At 42.5% G+C, this 18,784-nt stretch overlaps 2 protein-coding genes and 1 pseudogene across 3 annotated transcripts; 1 reads left to right on the top strand and 2 right to left on the bottom strand.

Annotated features, from left to right (window-relative positions):
• Positions 1–1,478: 1,478 nt before the first annotated feature.
• Positions 1,479–2,759, bottom strand: LOC125507389 (chitin-inducible gibberellin-responsive protein 2-like). Its single transcript, XM_048671973.1, has one exon. The coding sequence runs from the start codon at positions 2,757–2,759 to the stop codon at positions 1,479–1,481; it is 1,281 nt and encodes a 426-aa protein (XP_048527930.1).
• A 741-nt stretch (positions 2,760–3,500) lies between these two features.
• On the top strand, positions 3,501–3,639 carry LOC125511810 (annotated as a pseudogene).
• A 4,262-nt stretch (positions 3,640–7,901) lies between these two features.
• On the bottom strand, positions 7,902–14,160 carry LOC125510778 (serine/threonine-protein kinase PBS1-like). Of its 2 annotated transcripts, none has more exons than XM_048676042.1 (12): positions 13,742–14,160; positions 12,692–12,950; positions 12,338–12,536; positions 12,090–12,240; positions 11,641–11,986; positions 11,515–11,569; positions 10,957–11,432; positions 10,218–10,378; positions 8,497–9,583; positions 8,327–8,425; positions 8,089–8,186; positions 7,902–8,001 (listed from the first exon to the last, which is right to left on the bottom strand). In XM_048676042.1, the coding sequence occupies exons 1-9, from the start codon at positions 13,856–13,858 to the stop codon at positions 9,377–9,379; spliced, it is 1,971 nt and encodes a 656-aa protein (XP_048531999.1). In that variant the 5' UTR covers positions 13,859–14,160; the 3' UTR covers positions 7,902–8,001; positions 8,089–8,186; positions 8,327–8,425; positions 8,497–9,376. The 2 variants fall into 2 exon arrangements, with proteins under 2 accessions (XP_048531999.1, XP_048531998.1); XM_048676041.1 differs by having other exon boundaries at positions 7,903–8,001; positions 12,338–12,566; positions 13,742–14,154.
• Positions 14,161–18,784: the final 4,624 nt, after the last annotated feature.

The raw sequence follows: 18,784 nt of genomic DNA, 5'->3' as shown, positions 1-18,784 counted from the left end.
CAGTCGTGGCTACCTCTTCGAACTCCTCTATATAGCAGGCTTGTGGGCATAAACTCTGCGCGTTGCCCTGTGAGTCTGCTGGGCCTTTAAGGCCTGTAATTGCACGCCTGTGGCCTAGCAGGCCCACAGGCCAGCGCCCCAATTTTTTTATAGTTTTTTTTCTTTTCTGCTTTATTTTCTTCTATTTATTTTTGTGTAGTTTTTTATATAGTTTTTTCTTTTCTGTTATATTTATTTTCTTCTATTTATTTGTGAGTAGTTTTATTCATCTAGTTTGCCAAAATTTAACATTTTCAGAGTTCATTTTGTAGTGATTTTCAATTTCACGGTCATTTTGTGAACGATTGAAAAATAGCAAATATAATTTTTTTTCTTTTCTGCTTTATTTTTTCTTCTATTTATTTCTGAGTAGTTTTTTCTTTTCTAATATATTTATTTTCTTTTATTTATTTCTGAGTAGTTTTTTTATATAGTTTTTTTCTTTCCAGCTATAGTTTTTTTTCTTTCCAGCTATTTTTTTCTTTTTTGCTATTTTTTCTTTTCTGCAAAACTAGATGGTCAAAGTCTGGAGTTATAACCAAAGTTTAAAAAAAAGAAATGCCGACGTGCAATTAGTTTTTGCCATAACAGAAGAAGTCCGGAGTTGTAATAAGTTAGTAAAAATAAAAAAGAGGTGCAATGCTCGTTAATTTGCTTCAAGCCTTTCGGAATAGTGTAAACTGCACTGTGCGAAGCTCCGTGCAATCTACCATATTCGTGAAGGCTTGAAGCTAAGCAACGTGAGCATTGAGCCTCTTCTTCATCATCTCTGCACTCAGGGCTTATAAACCGCTCCTAGTCCTTCTCTCTTGGCGAGGTGGGACTAAAAACAGCTTGTCATAACCTCATTAGTACCGGTTCGTGGTACGAACCGGCACTAAATGGTGATGGTGGGGCCATAGCCTGACCGCAGGCTGACACAGCCTCTTTAGTATCGGTTCATGGCATGAACCGGTAGTAAAGGTTCGCCACGAACCGGTGCTATTGTATACATTAGTGCCGGCTGAAATTCAAAGCGGCACTATTATGCTTCACGTTTGACCCTTTTTCTACTAGCGAAACATGCTCTAATTAGTACAGTATATTACGTACAATCATGTCAATCCTACAACGGGGGCAAACCACAACACACCAAATTCCTAGCTATAAACATATTTATTTAGGCGATCACTACGCCTTCTTCTACGTTATGGCTGTCGCGGTATTATCACAGCAACTCCTGGTGCCGATTCCTCTGAATTAGATGAGCAGTGAGTAGACAGGTAACTGAACCGACAAGCAGCAAAGCCCTTAATTATAAGCACAGGTTCCATCTGAAACTGGGGGCAGGATAAGTCAGGCTATAGAAATATCGTGGATCAACGTAACACAAAATCACTCAACGGTTCAGTTTCAACGATAAAAACAGTGCACATACATGAGCTTCTTCTGAAGACATGTCAGCACCATGCGGAAGACACGACCAATACTCTACTCTTCCAACCAAGGTAAAGGACTCCGTCCCTTTCCTCAAGCCTGTAGCAACTGTGGTAGTTATCCAGCAGCGTTTTGATGGTGTTGTTCACCAGCGAACTCAGTGGGTACGGCCTAAATCCAGCCATTGCAAACCTTGCCTTCCATTTCCCAAACGCCTCAAGCCTCTCAACCCTTTCAGCACCCTCACACGCTATTAAATTGATGACATCCCTTGCAAGACAGTGCTGCTCTGTGCTAATCCGTCTCTTATCATCCCTTGGGAGAGCAACATCTATTGACTCAAACATTGCCGTATAGTATTCGAAGGTCTCCAAGTATCTTGAGAAGAATGGAGCTGTGTTTGTATTCGACTCCTGCTCAACAAGAGTCACAACCCTGGGGGATAGGCTCTTGATCATTCTTATAATCCTGTTCCGGTGATTTTCCGTGCTCACGCTTTCATCAGGAGTATGATGCAGCTCATAGGCGAAATTCACTACAATGACCTCCCCGGGCCTTATATCAAGATGCTCAAGATAAACCTCATGGCTAGCAGCATGAACAGCATTGAACTCAAAGGGCATGCCACACGACGCAGAGACACTATGCAATCTTGTCCCAACCATATCCAGTCCACCACCTCGGGCATAAGCAGAGTTTGAGTCATCTATGCCAGTGATTCTTAGGCATGGTGGACCCCCAGACCTCGCTGCAAGAGCCTCAATGATAGTTATCCACTGGCTCCCCTGTGCGATATGGAAATCGATGATGTGAACGAAGTTCTCGCTTTTGATAGCCTCTGCTATGGCACCATTGGCTGACATGTAACTAAACCTGTAGAATGGGCAGATCTCACAAAGGTGATGCATGTGAGATATTAACTCAGAGCTTGTAGGTTCTTTGCACTTCAAGGATTTATACAGCTTACTTCCAGAGAAAGAGAGCCTGGCCACAAGCCCTTCCAACATGTATGCTCCTAGGCGTTGCATTGGATCTCCAGAGATAGACACCAGCTGACGTAGCTCAGATATCAGCACTTCTGTATGTATATCATTCTCTGCAGCAGCCTTACCACATGCTATGATCACCTGCTTCAAGTCTCCTGTATTAATTCCCAGAACCTGTCTCCAGTTACCTTGTTTCAAAAGATTCTTGGCTTGCAATAAGCTCTTGGGGCTGTCACAGGATATGTCCAATTCAGGCCCAAGAATTGCATTTTCTAGAGTGTTGTTAAACCATATAATGTTCAGGTCCAAGGGGCGCATCACGCACCGGTTTAGTTGAGATAAGTTTCGGTCTAGGTTGGTTAGAGTATATGGTTGTAATCTCCTCATGTATATATTATCTCTACTTTCCTTGTACCTCAAGATGTAATCTCAACAAACTTGTATGCTTATCAGGGATATGCCCCTGCCTATATTAACACGAAACCGTCGCCTCGAGAGAGGTACGACGTTCTCCGCTGTTTCACATGGTATACAGAGCCACCTCTATCCATCGCATCTAGCAAAACCCATCCACCGCCAGCCATGTCGTCCTCCTCCAGCACCGTCCAGGCTTCCCTTGGGCAGGTTGCAGAAAACCTCACCCGCACCAACTACGTCTTGTGGCGTGCGCAGGTGACACGGCAGCTGAGAGGGGCTGGCCTCTTCGGCTACACCGACGGCTCCATGCCGGAACCTATCAAGATCCTCGTCACGAAGGACAAAGATGGGAAAGAAGAGCAGACGCCGAACCCTCTCCATCCGATCTGGTTCAAAGAAGGGTAGCAGGTACTCGGATACTTGCTCAATACTCTCACCAAAGAGGTCCTCGTGCAGGTTACCTCCATCGCCATGCCGCACGAGCTCTGGGCGGCTCTCACCCACATGTTCTCGTCGCAGTCTCGAGCCCGCATCAACAACATCCGGGTTGCTCTCTCCACGGCGCAGAAGGGGACGCAATCTGTTGCCGCCTACTTCGCCCAGATGAGAGCACTCGCCGATGAGCTCGCAGCCGCCGGAAAGCCCATCGATGACGATGAGCTTGTGTCCTACATCACTGCCGGCCTCGACATGGAGTATCAACCCCTCGTCTCCGCCAATGACAAGCGCACCGACACCATCAGCATCGATGACCTCTACGCTTAGATGAGCAACTTTGATCAGCTCTTCGCCCTCTACAACAACAACTCGGGTGGGGGCTTCAAGTCATCTGCCAATGTGGGCTCTCGCGGCGGCGGCCGCGGCGGTGGCGGCTCACGCTACCGTGGACCTCCGCGCGGCAAGGGCAAGCCGCCATCTGGCGGAAACAGCAGCGGCGGCAACTCCTCCCGTGGTGGCGGCGGTGGCGGCGGGCGGCCCTCCAACAACAACAATAGGGGCCGCCGTGGTGGCAGGCCTCGCGCCAACCTTGATGCGCCGCGATGCCAAATCTGCGGCAAGCTAGGCCACACCGCACGTGACTGCTGGTATCGCTATGAATATGATGGCGAATCCTCACAAGATGAGAAGGTTGCAGGTGCTGCTGATGGCTCCTACGGCATCGACACGAACTGGTACGTGGACAGTGGTGCAACTGACCACATCACGAGCGAGCTGGAAAAGGTGACAGTTCGTGAGAAGTACCATGGACAAGACCAAGTTCACACTGCCAACGGAGAAGGTATGAGCATTAGCCACGTTGGTCATTCAGTGACCCCCCATAGAAATATCCGTCTAAGAAAATTTTTGCATGTCCCTAGTGCTTCTAAAAATCTCCTTTCAGTTCATCGCATTGCCATTGACAACCATGTATTCCTTGAGTTTCATCCGTTTTTCTTTTTGATCAAGGATCAGGTCACGAAGAAAATTTTGTATCGAGGTAGATGCGTTCGAGGGTTGTACCCGTTGATTTCGGAGCTTAGGAGATTGAATAAACAAGCCTATGGTGTCACCAAAGTCTCTTCAACACGGTGGCATGATAGATTAGGGCATGCATCTTTTTCTTTAGTTGAACATTTGCTTAAAAAGAATAAGCTCCCGTTTGTTGGTGAGCGAGATCGTGAAACAATTTGTGATTCATGTCAGTGTGCTAAAAGTCATCAACTAGCTTATCCTGTGTCTACAAGCATCTCCACCAAACCTCTTGAGCTCATTTTTTCCGACGTTTGGGGTCCTGCACCTAAATCAGTTGGCAGACACACTTATTACGTAAGTTTTATCGATGACTATAGCAAGTACACATGGATCTATCTCATCAAAAAGAAATCTGATGTCTTTCAAGTTTTTCACAACTTTCAAGCACTAGTAGAAAGAAAGTTTGATTGCAAAATCCTAGCTCTCCAATCCGATTGGGGAGGGGAGTACCGCAACCTCAACTCCTTTTTTCAGCAAGTTGGCATATCACATCACGTGTCATGCCCCCATGCTCACCAGCAAAACGGATCAGCCGAGCGCAAGCACAGGCATATAGTTGAAGTCGGCTGGCCTTACTTGCTGTTGCCTCTATGCCTTTGAAATTCTGGGATGAGGCCTTTCTCACCGTAGTCCACCTCATAAACATGTTGCCAAGTAGAGTCATCAACAATGAATCTCCAGTAGAACGTCTCCTTCACACAAAACCAGATTACACATCTCTACGAGTGTTTGGGTGTGCGTGTTGGCCGAATCTTCGGCCATACAACAACCGCAAACTCATCTTCCGATCCAAACAGTGTGTTTTCTTGGGCTATAGTCCACAACATAAGGGTGTAAAATTTCTTGATGTATCCACCGGATGTGTCTATATTTCCCGTGATGTTGTGTTCGATGAAATTGTTTTCCCTTTTGCACAACTTCATCCCAACACCGGAGCCCTTCTTCAAAAGGAGATTCTTCTTCTACCTTCACACCTCACGGGTCGTGCCAATGGGGATGTTTTAGACACTAATGATCAATTGTTGACTAATCCTCTTACTGGTGATGGTCTTGAGTCTTGTGATGCAACAGAAAAAAAATTGTGCAGAAATCGGTGAAGAAATCAGCCCAAATCATCATTTTATGCTTCCTGGACAAAACAGCAGCATCATCGGCGCGGATCTACCTTGGGATCCAGGCGCATCCTCCTCGGGATCGGTTCTGCGCCAGTCTGCCGCCCTGGCCCCCACGGGATCCGCGCCCTCCGCGCCAGGCCGATCTGCCTCGAGCCCCGCATCGCCACACGCCACCAGCGGCTCGGTGGATCGCCCGGTCATCGCTCCGCGCCAACCAACCAGCGCCAACTCCAGCCGCCCGCGCCTGACCCCGCGCCCAGCCCCGCGTCTGGCCCCGCACCTGGTCGGTTTGGCCCCGACACGCGCTGCTACGCGCGGCGCCCATCGCGGCAGGATACGGGCGCTGATTCCGGTGCAGATCCCGCTGCAGCTCCTGTCCCACCGGCGCAATCATTGCGAAATCATGCGCCCCCTGCTAGATCGGGATCCTCTGCAACGACTTCTTCTTCAGCTTCACGTGCGCCGGCCACAGAAGATCCGGTCCGCATGTCCTCGCCCAGCGAGCCTGCAACTGTTCCTGGCGCTGGATCTTCTGCTGATCCTTCTACACCACCTCGCACTAGGCTTCAGAGGGGAGTTACTCAACCCAAAATTACAAGTCTTTAGCAAAGTTTGGACTTGCTTGTGTTTCACATGAACCAGATATTCCACACTCTGTTGCAGAAGCTCTAGGCGATCCCAAGTGGCAGAAGGCTATGGAAGATGAATACATGGCGCTCCACAAAAATAAAACTTGGCACTTAGTTCCAGCACGTCAAGGCAAAGGTAAAAATGTTATAGATTGTAAATGGGTCTTCAGAATTAAAAAGAAATCTGATGGCACCATAGATCGTTATAAGGCTAGAATAGTTGCAAAAGGTTTTAAACAAAGGTGCGGTTTAGACTATGAGGATACTTTTAGTCCTGTAGTAAAGGCTGCTACTATTCGCCTCGTTTTGTCTATTGCCGTATCCAGAGGATGGAGTCTACACCAGCTAGATGTTCAGAACGCGTTTCTTTATGGTGTTCTGGAATAGGAAGTGTTCATGAAACAACCTCCTGGGTTTGAAAATAGACAAAAACCCCTCCACATATGCAAGCTTGACAAGGCTCTATATGGATTAAAACAAGCTCCTAGAGCATGGTATTCTTGGTTGAGTTCAAAGCTTCAAGGACTTGGGTTTGCTCCATCCAAGTCTGACACCTCACTGTTTATTTTCAACAAGTCAAATACATCTATATTTGTACTTATATATGTTGATGATATTATTGTCACAAGCTCATCTGATGAAGCTATTTCAGCACTGCTCAAGGATTTGAACTCTGAGTTTGCTCTCAAGGATCTAGGAGACTTGCACTACTTCCTTGGCATTGAAGTAAAAAGAAATGGAGATGAGCTTCACTTGTCCCAAGAGGAGTATGCCACTGATCTTGTAGCAAGAGCAGGGTTGCAAGGTTGCAAGGCAGCTCCAACACCTCTATCCATCTCTGAGAAACTATCCTTAACAGAAGGGAAACTCTTGAATCAAGAGGACAGCACCAGGTATAGAAGTATGGTTGGTGCACTGCAATATTTAACTCTGACTAGGCCTGATATTTCTTTTGCTGTGAACAAAGTATGTCAGTTCCTTCATGCACCCACTACGGTACATTTGACAGCTGCAAAACGCATACTCAGATATGTCAAGAATACTTTCAGTGTTGGACTCACCTTCACCAAGTCACCATCAACACTTGTAAGTGCCTTTTCTGACTCTGATTGGGCAGGTTGTCTTGATGACAGACGCTCAACAGGTGGTTTTGCAGTGTTCTTTAGTCCAAATTTAATCTCATGGTGTGCTAAGAAACAAGCTACTGTGTCTAGATCCAGCACAGAAGCAGAATACAAAGCACTAGCAAATGCTACTGCAGAAATTATTTGGGTTCAGTCATTACTGAAAGAGCTTGGGATACATAGTAAACAGGCTCCATGCTTATGGTGTGACAATCTGGGTGTCACCTATCTTTCTGCTAACCCAATATTTCATGCAAGAACAAAACATATCGAAATAGATTTTCACTTTGTCAGAGAAAGAGTAGCAGAAAAAAAAGCTGGATATATTCGGTCTCAAGACCAAGTTGCAGATGGCTTCACTAAAGCTTTGTCTACCAGAGGTTTTGAAGAATTTAAGCGTAATCTCAACTTGTCCAAGTTGTGATTATGGGAGGGTGTTAAACCATATAATGTTCAGGTCCAAGGGGCGCATCACGCACCGGTTTAGTTGAGATAAGTTTCGGTCTAGGTTGGTTAGAGTATATGGTTGTAATCTCCTCATGTATATCTTATCTCTACTTTCCTTGTACCTCAAGATGTAATCTCAACAAACTTGTATGCTTATCAGGGATATGCCCCTGCCTATATTAACACGAAACCGTCGCCTCGAGAGAGGTACGACGTTCTCCGCTGTTTCACAAGTGCCAAGAGAATCAGTTGTCGAGAAGTATTCAGTCTGTTCGTCAGTTAGACTTGCACCTGTGATCATCTCATCCGTTGGAACCTAGAATCCAGGAATCGTTAGGTGGTTCATGGAAAAATGCAGGATGGAATTGTTGATTGTGCCATAGCAGTAGGTAACTTTACTTACTGGTAGAAAATTGTGCAACGGAGTTGGCTGTGCTGAAAGTGATCCCTGATCATTTAAGATATTTGCATGTGTCATAGAAGCATCGGGCTGACCATGTCCTACAGCAAGTTGATCCCCAAAACTATCAGAAACAACAACAATAATAGTAGTAGTAATAACAATAATAATCTTGCAATGAAACAGAAATTACAGTATTGAGGATGTGTGATGCAAAACTAGGCAGGTGTTTAATATTGACCTTGATGCACCGTCTGTTCTTGCTTCGAATCACCAGCGTCATTGTTTGACAGGACTTCGGCCAGTGAGAACCCAATCAATGAATGTCGATCACCAAATTCTGCAATAAATTGAATTTTGAGAAACATACAACAACGAAGTTCATTGATGGAACGCAGTATTAAAGCTCACCGTTCTGTGCAGCTATGTCATTAGGATATTGCGATGTCCTTTTAGCTTGTACGGAAGGACCTGCATCATTGTTCAGAGGCACTGCACGGACAGGGCAGCCATTCATCATCAAATAATCAGGAATAAGAACCCCTGATTTTTCCCGCTCCTCGAGTTTCTTTAATGCGGACATTTTCCTGCTCTTCACTTTAAGCTGTAACAGAATCTTTCTTTTATGTCATCACCGTCATAATGTACTAGAACATGCTTGCTTTTATTTGGACTGCAGCAAAGCATCTGATGATCATAACTTTATAAAGCTTCTACATCATCGAAAAGCAATATTTTAGTGTGATAGCAATGTATTGGTGCCAGCAAAATGCTTCTATTTTCCCTGCTATTTTTATGATGAATTTGTCTTTTTATGGGTTTTCTTTAGGTGCACCGGGGTTGTCGCTAGCTCCCCCTTATGTTGAATTCTACTGTGATTGAAGGGGTTTAACAACACGCTTTTATCATACGCTTATAGGAAATAATAAACTCCACATTAGTAGTTTACCTTTTTTGGAAGGAAAACTGTAACAGGGGCCCCGGCGGTATAAATAGGATACAAACCAAAATTCATGTCCTCGGGTACTTGAACCCCGGTGGTGGGATTGTATTCCACTCCCCCAACCAAGTAAGCTAGGCTCACTTCTATAACATCAATTTACCTTGTTTTTGTTCAGCAATGCAGTTATAGGTTAGCCAATAGCTGTTCATTGTGACGCTGAAGTATTCAAAGTTCCACAAGCAAATTTTGCTATACCTTGTTACCGTGACAACATTTGCAAGTTAATTGCCAGCACACTATTACTTTAGTGTATATCAACAGCCTAATTATGATGGACATGGAATAGTGTCACATGCATACCTGCTGAAACTGATCAAGGTCACTGACAGGAACATAATCTCCATTGGTCAGCACACCGACAAGATCATAAAAAACATTGAATAAGAGTTCACAATTTTCCTCTGCAACTCCATAAGAATAGATCTCAACCCCAGGATCACACGTGGTGGCATGTGTTACCATGGTACTCCAGTCCTCATCCTTCATGCCAGTAAGCTATTTGCCAGAAGTTAAGAGTTTTCTCAGCAAATAATGAAGTGCTTGTCATCCAGCACACTCCTCTTCAACGTGCGACTGCGCCATCTTTAAAATATGTGGTTTCTTGCAGCTCTGGCGGCCGCTTAGCCGCATCCAGGATTGGAACGCCATCAACACCCTCATCTCCGACCTTCGAGCGATGGCCTTCCGTGTGGCGCCCCCGCTTCCGCCGCCTCCTCCAGAGCCAGACTAGGCTTCCGGCTATCTCCGTTGGGCCGGTGTGCCGGCCTCTTTTTTTTTTTTCCTTTTTTGGGCTTGTTGAGCTGTGCCCTCAGCATTAACCTTGGTACCTTGTTGTGTGTGTGAGTGCATTTGTGAACCTTCACGCCTTGTGCGTGTGTGTGGCTGTATTCGTGTTCCATGTTTGTGGATTGGGCGGTTTGCTTTACATACAAAGCGGGGCGAAAGCTTTTTTCGGTAATAATGAAGTGCTAGCAGATATTATAGTCCACATGAACATTTAGCATTATGCAGTCCAAACAAGTCCTAGGAGGTACTGGGCGTATTAATTATATCTATTGCAGGTAATTTGAAACACTAAAGACTGTAGAAACATCATTACATTTTTAAAAGTCTATAACTATACATTTACCTTTTGGAGACCAGATTTATCTCTGTGATAATGACGCATCAAGCGCTTCACTGTAGTAATATTTTTATCAGCTAGGTCATTGCAAAGCTTCTCCTTTAGAGAAATGTTCTCCAAACGATGTACCGCTTCTTCTGTAGATGGAGGATACTTCTTTCCATTTACTGAAAGTAAACAAATGTTGGATGTCTTATGCCAATATATAGGATCGTTTCATTATGGATACCACTGTGTCTGATGATAATAGCATTCAGCAAAGGATTAATGTACATGGTAAGCTGCAAATCGATTTACCATGCATATTACTGATCTACGACCAAATATACAAACATTAGAAAATTAAGACGGTCCCATTCTTTCGGTATTCCACAGGAAATGGATAACTCAAAATAAAATATGTATTGAGCAAAGAAAATTGCAATCTCAATTTTGTTACAGAACTAGCCATTCCCTTCCAAAAGCAGAACATTAGTGCCAAGACTTCATATTTCCAGATAAATAATGCCACTGCATGTATAAGGCCATAAAACTTTATGAAAGATATGATGTGTGCTTTAATTATTTTTTTACTTGAATAATCTTGGCAGCCACTTAGAGGAGGAACATGTTTCTCAGCTGACAATGTCAAACAATAAACGTTTCATTGAATGAGCAGATTGCACCACTGTATTAAAATTTCCAATGCAGTACAATTAAAAATATTGATGCCCCGAATAGATAAAGGGTATACTCGTATACTCACATGCGCTTTGGTGGTCTTTGACGACAAAAGGATCAGTAATTGCTTCTTGAACTCTGACCGCAAGATCCTGTCTTTCAACTCTTGCTGTCAATCTTAACTTTTTCCTGTAGCTCTCCGTGAAGAAAAAGGAGCCAATACAGGCCTCACCATTTGTTAAATTAACTACAACTGTTAAGACTGACTCTTTCCCATTATACATATGTATCTGCTTGTTGAATTCCTCTTTGGTGAAGTCCGCTTGTCCTCGCTCAGTAAAGAAATCAGCATGGACTGCTAAAATCTCAATTTGCAATTTAGAAAGGTCGCCCTGTGTGATTTGCTTATCGTTTTCAAATATCACTACCTTAGCATTTTCTCCATTCAGCCATTGTACTGGACAACCAGTGTAAAGGGGGTCTTTTGGTCCTTCAACATCAACAAAGCGCAGCTTGACTCTAGTGGTGCCTCCAGATTCAGGAAAACCTGCCGATATCTGCCTAAATTTTAAAAGAAGATGAGTGAGACAGTTCCAAAAGGAAAATAAAAACATGTACGGCCAGAAAAAAAAATGCCAGATACCTAGGAGGCTCATAAATTCCATTAGGAAGCAAAGCTGCTTGTCGTTCACCAAGTTCTGCAATAGCTTAAATTTTGAGAAAAATGTAACAAACAAGATCAGTGGTGGAACATAGTATTAAAATTCACCTTGTTGTGCAGTCATGTCTGTAGGATATTGCCATGCCATTCTAGCTTGTTTGGAAGGGCCTGCATCATTGTTCAGAGGCACTTCACTGACAGGGCGGCCATTGTTCATGAAATAATTAGGGGTGAGCCCCCCTGGGTTCTCCTGCACGTCAAATTTCTTATACGCATAGGTACACTCAGTTTCTGTCTCATTCAGTCTATCAACAATATTCTTTACAGTTGGCCTTTTGTGTCGATCCTCCTGCACACAACTTAAACCTATTTCAATACACATCTTTACTTGCTTGGAATATGCCTTCATCAGACTCGATGTTTCATGTGGTCTATTTGTCCAATTTTCCTGTACCTACCGATTTAGAGTACAAAAAAATGATAATATCTTAGAATAATCAAAGTATTTTTATGAATTACATGCACATTATCTTGATAAAGGCAGCACGTTCTCTTACCAAATTAGTGAATTCGTGGGAAGACATTTCAGCGCTTTTGTAGTAGCCCGCCCGTCCTGCCATTATCTTTATGATTACGACACCCAGGCTGAATATGTCAAATTTACTTGAGATTAAATAGTTGCGTATGTATTCCGGCGGTAAGTACCCTCTGCATCACACATGTTATACAAATGTTACTGTTACTACACATCTAATCCAAAATACATTTACCTTCTCCAATTTCAGTTCATATGAAGAATGCTTACTGTGTTCCTAAAGTACTTTTTGTAGCTCGCGTTCGTTCATCTCCAAACAGCCTAGATATCCCAAAATCTGCAATTCTGGGAACCATGTTCTCATCCAGCAATATGTTGGCTGGCTTTAAATCCAAATGATAAATAGGTGGCTCTAATTTAGTGTGGAGGTATTTCAAACCCTGGCAAATCCCCTTAATTATTCCGTAGCCTGTGTGCCAATCATATTTATCACATTCATCTGCAGCACCAAATAAGGGGAATTCTCGAGAGGTAAATTCTAAGGATGATACCTTAACATGCTATGGTCTCGAAAAAAAAGAAACCTTAATATGGTAAGTAAAACAAGGAGAACAACATCTTTACCAGAAATATATTTTTCAAGGCTTCCATTAGACATATACTCCAAGCAGAGCGCCCTATGTATCTTTTCCGCAAGAACCAATTTTCCTTCGTACATTGCTGGTACTTCCTGAATATGGTGGCAATAGCCAACTAACCGCACAATATTTCGGTGCTGCAGCCTTGCAAGGTTCTTAAACTCATTATGAAATTGCTCCTCGTCAACCCCGGGCATATCATAGATCTTCTTCACAGCAATCTTTTGCCCGTCTGGATGCACACCCTGCACAACATTTCACATGGTTTAATTTACTGTTTGTAAAGTAGAAAATGCTATGCTTGAATGTGGAAACACAAATCATTTACTGCTACAGGAATGTACGTGAGTTCATCATTAACAAGACCAGTAGAGAAATATATATAGTACTCACTCTGTAAAGAAATATAAGAGCGTTTAGATCACTAAAGTTGACGGGGCTGGTGGTCGACAAGTTTACTCCCGGGGTCCATTGTTGCTGGGGGTTGCCGGACTTGGAGATGACGGAGACGATACAAACCGAGTGGAAATCCTTCTGAATGAAACCAGGTTCATAAGTGGTCATTGGGATATATATATATATATATATATATATATATATATATATATATATATATATCTTTTGCAGCCCTATGTCCTGTTGTAAAAAGAGGTTTTGTTAATACTCCGTGTTTGCTGTTACTTAGTTTTTTTTTTCTGGTCTACTCACGCAGCTTGAAGCCTGGAACTTCTAGTTATAATTTTATCAGCGATAGGCGAAATCCTTTGTGCTCAACTGAACCTGATGCAGACTTTGCTGATCTTTGTTATGGTTAAATCTGGCCTAAAGGTTATATGTAAATAGAGTATACAACTTGTAGACTCATGCACACATAGGCACTCATATGCGACACCTACTAAAGACAATAGTCGGTAAATCACGGATCTTATACATTGACCAAATCACCAAATACCTCTTGTTCAAAATACGGTAGTAGTATGATACTAGTTTGATATTGTTGATGTCAGGAAGCCATGTAAACAATCTATTATCTTACCAAGTAAACCTCTCCAAACGAACCACTACCAAGTTTCGGCTCCTCGGAAAAACCATCTGTGATTTGTAGTAATAAATCGAGGGGCACAGCCGTTGACTCTGAACCTGCATCGTCCATGCTGTTGCAGAAAGAAAGAAATGTTATATTTGACTCCTCATCAGTTGGGCGACTCACCTTCTCCTTATTGACCTCTAACAATAGGCAAATCGAGCCTTCCCAAAAATATGTATAGATGAATGGAACTTGCACAAATAAGATCCAGCTTATACAGCAGTTCTTATTGAAATCTCTAAAAAGGCTTATATTTAGAAACGGAGGAAGTACATGATAATTTACACATAGAGCAAATTGTTGTCAACTGCAAACCCGACAGTAACACAGAGCTGTGATGATAGCAAAAATGCATTGACTTTCAAAATCATCCGATGGATCTGAGGGAGAGTTTTTTTGAGGGAGAGTTAGCTATGGGGAAAGCATTAAGAGTGAGGATATTGGTAGAGGCCGGCGAGGGGGGGGGGGGGGGGGGGGGGGGAGGAAGGAGTGCGCGGCGGTGCCTGCTTGCGGGCCGGCAGAAGATTGGAGTCTCCACGAAGGCGTCCAGGCCTGGCGCTTGGCTGGCGGAGGCGGCGGTGAGACTGGTGACGCCGCGCCCTGAACCGTAGCCGAGTATCACATCCAGGAAGGAAGGGATCGACCAGAATATAGCGGATGAACTCGGTAGAAAATTGGGGAGTTGCTTTGCTTTTTGGCAAAAGAGTCGGTCAAGATGGCAGTCATTGTACTATAAACGATGTAGAACGCGCTGCTTTATTTCATTGGGTCATGCTAGTCGTCGGCTAGTCCACCATCATATGATCGTTTGATTGGCGCCTCATTAGCAGCCGTATTTACAGAGTATGCCATGGTTAGTGAATTAAGGAGGGAGGCCGGCGAGCGCAGGGCGGCCAGGCGCGTTGGGAGGAAGGAGTGCTGGGGGGCAGTGGGTTGGTGGGGGGGCGTGTGTGGTGTGTGTGTGGGGGGGGGGGGGGGGGGGGGGGGGGAGGGGGGGGGGGGGGGGGGGGGGGGGGAGGGGGAGGGGGGGGGTGATATGAGGAGAGGAACTCACGCCACAAGCCGGTGTGCCCTTCAAGGGATCAGACTTAAATTGATGAGACCAAATAACCAACTCATCCATGATAGCTCTAACAGAAATAGACGTGTCAATATCAAGGCCTTGGGAAACTTTCTTGTTCTTGGCATCTCATATTTCCAAAAGGATGAGAAGGAACATGAAGGGATGAATTGAAGTGGGCAGCTGCGCGGGAAGCGGAGTGTTGAAGAGCTCGCTAATGGGCGCTGTCGTAGGCCAAATGCCCGTTGCACTCCAAATCCCTTGGGCTGCTGGACAGAAAAAGAAGAGATGGTCGCGATCCTCCACCAAGTGACTACATCTTGGGAAAACTTCAGTATCTAGGATGTTTTTCTTGTGCAGGTTGTGCCTTGTATTAAGGCGATCAAGGTAGAACAACTAACCAAAAATCATAAACTTTTTTGGCACCTTTGAATCGCAAATTTTAGCAAGCCTTGGTTCAGCAAGCTGAACCGAGAGAGCAGCATACGTGCCACGAGTGAAGAAGGCAACACCGTTGAGCAAGCGACAGGTATCCGGGACCTAAGAAAGCAAACAGTCCTGCAACAACGAGTTTAAAGAAGTGAGTTTTGCGACGGCAGTAGAGGTTAGCCGATTACGAAGAATAAGCTTGATCCCATCAACGGAAGGAATTCGTTTAGTCAACGCCAAGCGGAGACAGGGGGGTGAAGGGTGGGTTGCGCTTGTGGGAGAAAGGGAGAGATTCCCTTTTCATCATCTGAAAAAAGGGTAGCCTAGTAGCTATTCCATCCGCGATTTAAAAGAAAAAAAGCTATTCCATTCGTGATTAAAAGAAAAAGAAAAAGCTATCCCATCCATTCACCGTTACACTTACAACCTTCTAAACACGTCAAAGGAGATCTCTTTATACCCCTTTCATAATAAAGGGTAGGATGATCTTTTTCAAAAGTATGTCACCCGCGCCGGTATGTGTACATACTGCTCGTACATACACAAACACCTCTACGTTTAAAAAAGTGCGCGGGGCGTGATTCAAACCCACGACATCCTTGTTAAGCGTACGCTGTAGTAGCCAACCAGACAACTCACCTAATGTGAATACTTATATTTCTTTCTTTCTTCTTTCTTCTGTTCGTGTCCCACTAAACGAGGAGGTCGCAGGTTTACATTTCTTCTTTTATGGTTTTGTTTGGCCGAGGAGGTTGAGGGTTATTTTGTTTTCCATTTTTTCTGGTTTTGCCTAGCCGGTCTTACTTCTTTTGTTTCTTATTCTCTTTCTCTTTATTTTTTTTCATTTTCCTTTGCTTTTAATATTCATGATTTTTTAAAAAAATTAAGAAAAATTGTATTTTGTATTTTTTAATTCACAATTTGTTTAAAAAAATTGATGATAGCGACCAGTTTACCATAGCGAAACTGGTCTTTCTCGCATTATTTAATTTTTGTTTCTTTTTCAAAAAAAATCCTTTTTTGATTCTTTTCTCTTTTCCCAAAAAATTGAACTTTCAAATTTTATTCAAAACTTACTTTAAAAGCTTTTACATAAATTTGAAAAAAATATATTTGTATGTTTAAAAATTGCTCAGGATGTCAAAACATGAACATTTTAAAAAAGAGCAAAGAAAATTTGGAACACAAACATTTTTGAAAAATAGACTAAAAAATTGAAACTAAAAAACTCAGAAGTATGAACAAAAAAATTCAAGCGATTTTTTTGAATTTCCCTGAAATTATTTTATATTTGCATAGAAAAACAATTAAAGATAGGAACATTTTTAAATTCCTAAAAAACATTAAAAGCATGAACATTATTTGAAACTCCCCAGAATTTTTTTGATTATTTGAACAAATTAAAAAAACATTTTTTTGAATTTGTGAACAACTTTGAAAACAGGAACATTTTTGTATCGATGAATTTTTCCAAATCCGCGAGAGCTTGGGCTTCCCCAATAGGCGCCTGAAGGGAGCGATATCGTCGCCTAGTTGGTGCCGGAAATGATTTAAATATGTCATGGATGCCTATCATGGGCATGTCCACCTGCTTGCAAAAGTTGGGGTCATTTTAAGAATGTCCAAAAATAGACCATATTCAAGAGAGGGTGTCCAGATAGGCCAGAAGGCTCTGTCTATGAGCTCGTTGTTTCTCGACATCCTTGAAATGCCGTCAATTTTTTTCATGTTATTTTATGACAAATTCATGGCATCATGCCAAGTTGTTTGGGTTTTCGACAAGTTTTGTCTTTTCTACAGTTTCTTGGTGAAAAAAGGCCGATAAATGGACGGATATGCCGCAACGTACAAACGGTGTCAGAAGTCGTTCAACCTAGCATGGATGCCTCATATTTTTGTGCCAAGCTGCTGCAAGAAGTTGGGCTCATTTAACCATAGTCCAAAAATCCCCAGTTTAGAGGAGTGTGCCAGACTAGGCTAGACGGGGGCATCCCTGAGCATGTAGTTTTTTCTGATTTAAATACTTGTGTTATTAGCAATTTCTGTCATTATCAACCAACATGAATATTTATTATGCCCAAAACATTTCTTGAAATTTGCAAAAAGAAATTTGAATTTCAAATTTTGTATGAAAATTTTACAAACCTGAACACTTTTTTAAAATTATTAAAAATATCCAATAATTAATGAAAATTTTGAATACAAATTGCAAAATTCGTACCTTTTAAAATATATCATTTTTTAAAACACAAACTTTCTTATATTGGTGAACAAATTTTTTTTTGAAAACAAGAACATTTCTTGAAATCTAGAATATTCTTAAAAAATAGAAAATATTTGAAATAAGAACATTTTTTGGTATTCCAAATAATATTTCAAACTTTTTAACAGATTTGAAGTGGAATAATAAAGTTCAAAAACAAGAATAATAAATTAATGAAAAAAGAGAAGCAAAACAAAAAATAGAAAATAAAAAACGCTTAGGCCTTGGGCCAACTAGGCAGCGAAATCGCTCTCATCGCGTATTTGACGCTTAGAACTTTTTGTCAAACTTGTAAATGTTTTTGTCAAAAATTGTGAATTTTCCAATTTTGTGAATTTTTTAATTTCGAAAAAGTTAAATTGTTTTTTAAAAAGTTCATGGATTTGATAAAAAAATTCGAAGTTAAGAGAATGTTCATGGTTTTTAAAAGAATGTTCATGAATTAGAAAATTTCATGAAACTAAGAAAAGGGGAAAGAAAATAGAAAAAGAAGAAAAAAGTCCAAACAAAACCAAAAAAGGAAAGAAAACCAAAGTGGGAAAGCACGCAACACGAAGAAAAAAAGTAACTATGCAAACTAGTTGGCTTCCCAGTTGGTTACAGCGGGTTGAAATAAACCAGTAGGTCCAGAAATTCGAACTCACTCCGCACACCTATTATTTTAGGTTAAAAAAAGGAAAACGTAAAGTACGGCTCATATGTTCCAGCGGCTTTCGAGTGCTAAAAAAAGGAAAAAAACGTAAAGTAAGGCATATGCGTTCCAGCGGGTGACCCATCACACATGCGAAAGTGAGTACGATTTGCCAAAGGTACATATTACCTTTTATACATTTATTAGTGAGAGGGGGGGGGGGGTATATATTGAAGCGGGGGCTCTTACCGTTATAAGATGTTTTTAACTTATTTTCTGAATCGGATGTATATAGACACATTTTAGCGTTTGTTTATTCATTTTAGTTTGTATGTAGTTCATATTAGAGTATCCAAAACATATTATAATAGTGAACGGAGGGAGTAGGTTGGAGGAGAGATATCCAAATGTCAAAGCCGCCGAAAATGCTCCACTTACGGACTCTATCTACACTAAGAGTCTTATAGGCAGACGTGTTGCCTCCTAATTCATCCCTCCCTCCCAGATTTTCAGGGTGGGGCCTCCTTCTTCCAAATTAAGTGATGCCACCTCCGCTTGTAGGTCTGGCTCTGTGAAAAAATGTCTCTAGCTATAGGATTGCTCCAACGC

This window comes from Triticum urartu, chromosome 5 (assembly GCF_003073215.2).
Source record: "Triticum urartu cultivar G1812 chromosome 5, Tu2.1, whole genome shotgun sequence".
Classification (NCBI taxonomy): domain Eukaryota; kingdom Viridiplantae; phylum Streptophyta; class Magnoliopsida; order Poales; family Poaceae; genus Triticum; species Triticum urartu.
This window is presented reverse-complemented; position numbering and strand designations above follow the sequence as displayed.

Bases quoted from the DNA above. Each gene is read 5' to 3' on its own strand.
- LOC125510778 (XM_048676041.1), bottom strand. From the start codon at position 13,858: ATGGACGATGCAGGTTCAGAGTCAACGGCTGTGCCCCTCGATTTATTA. The intron at 11,987-12,089 runs GTAAGAGAACGT...CTAAATCGGTAG, and splicing joins CCCACGAATTCACTAATTTG to GTACAGGAAAATTGGACAAA. The intron at 9,584-10,217 runs GTAAATGTATAG...TCTGGCAAATAG, and splicing joins ATAAATCTGGTCTCCAAAAG to CTTACTGGCATGAAGGATGA.
- LOC125507389 (XM_048671973.1), bottom strand. From the start codon at position 2,759: ATGCGCCCCTTGGACCTGAACATTATATGGTTTAACAACACTCTAGAA.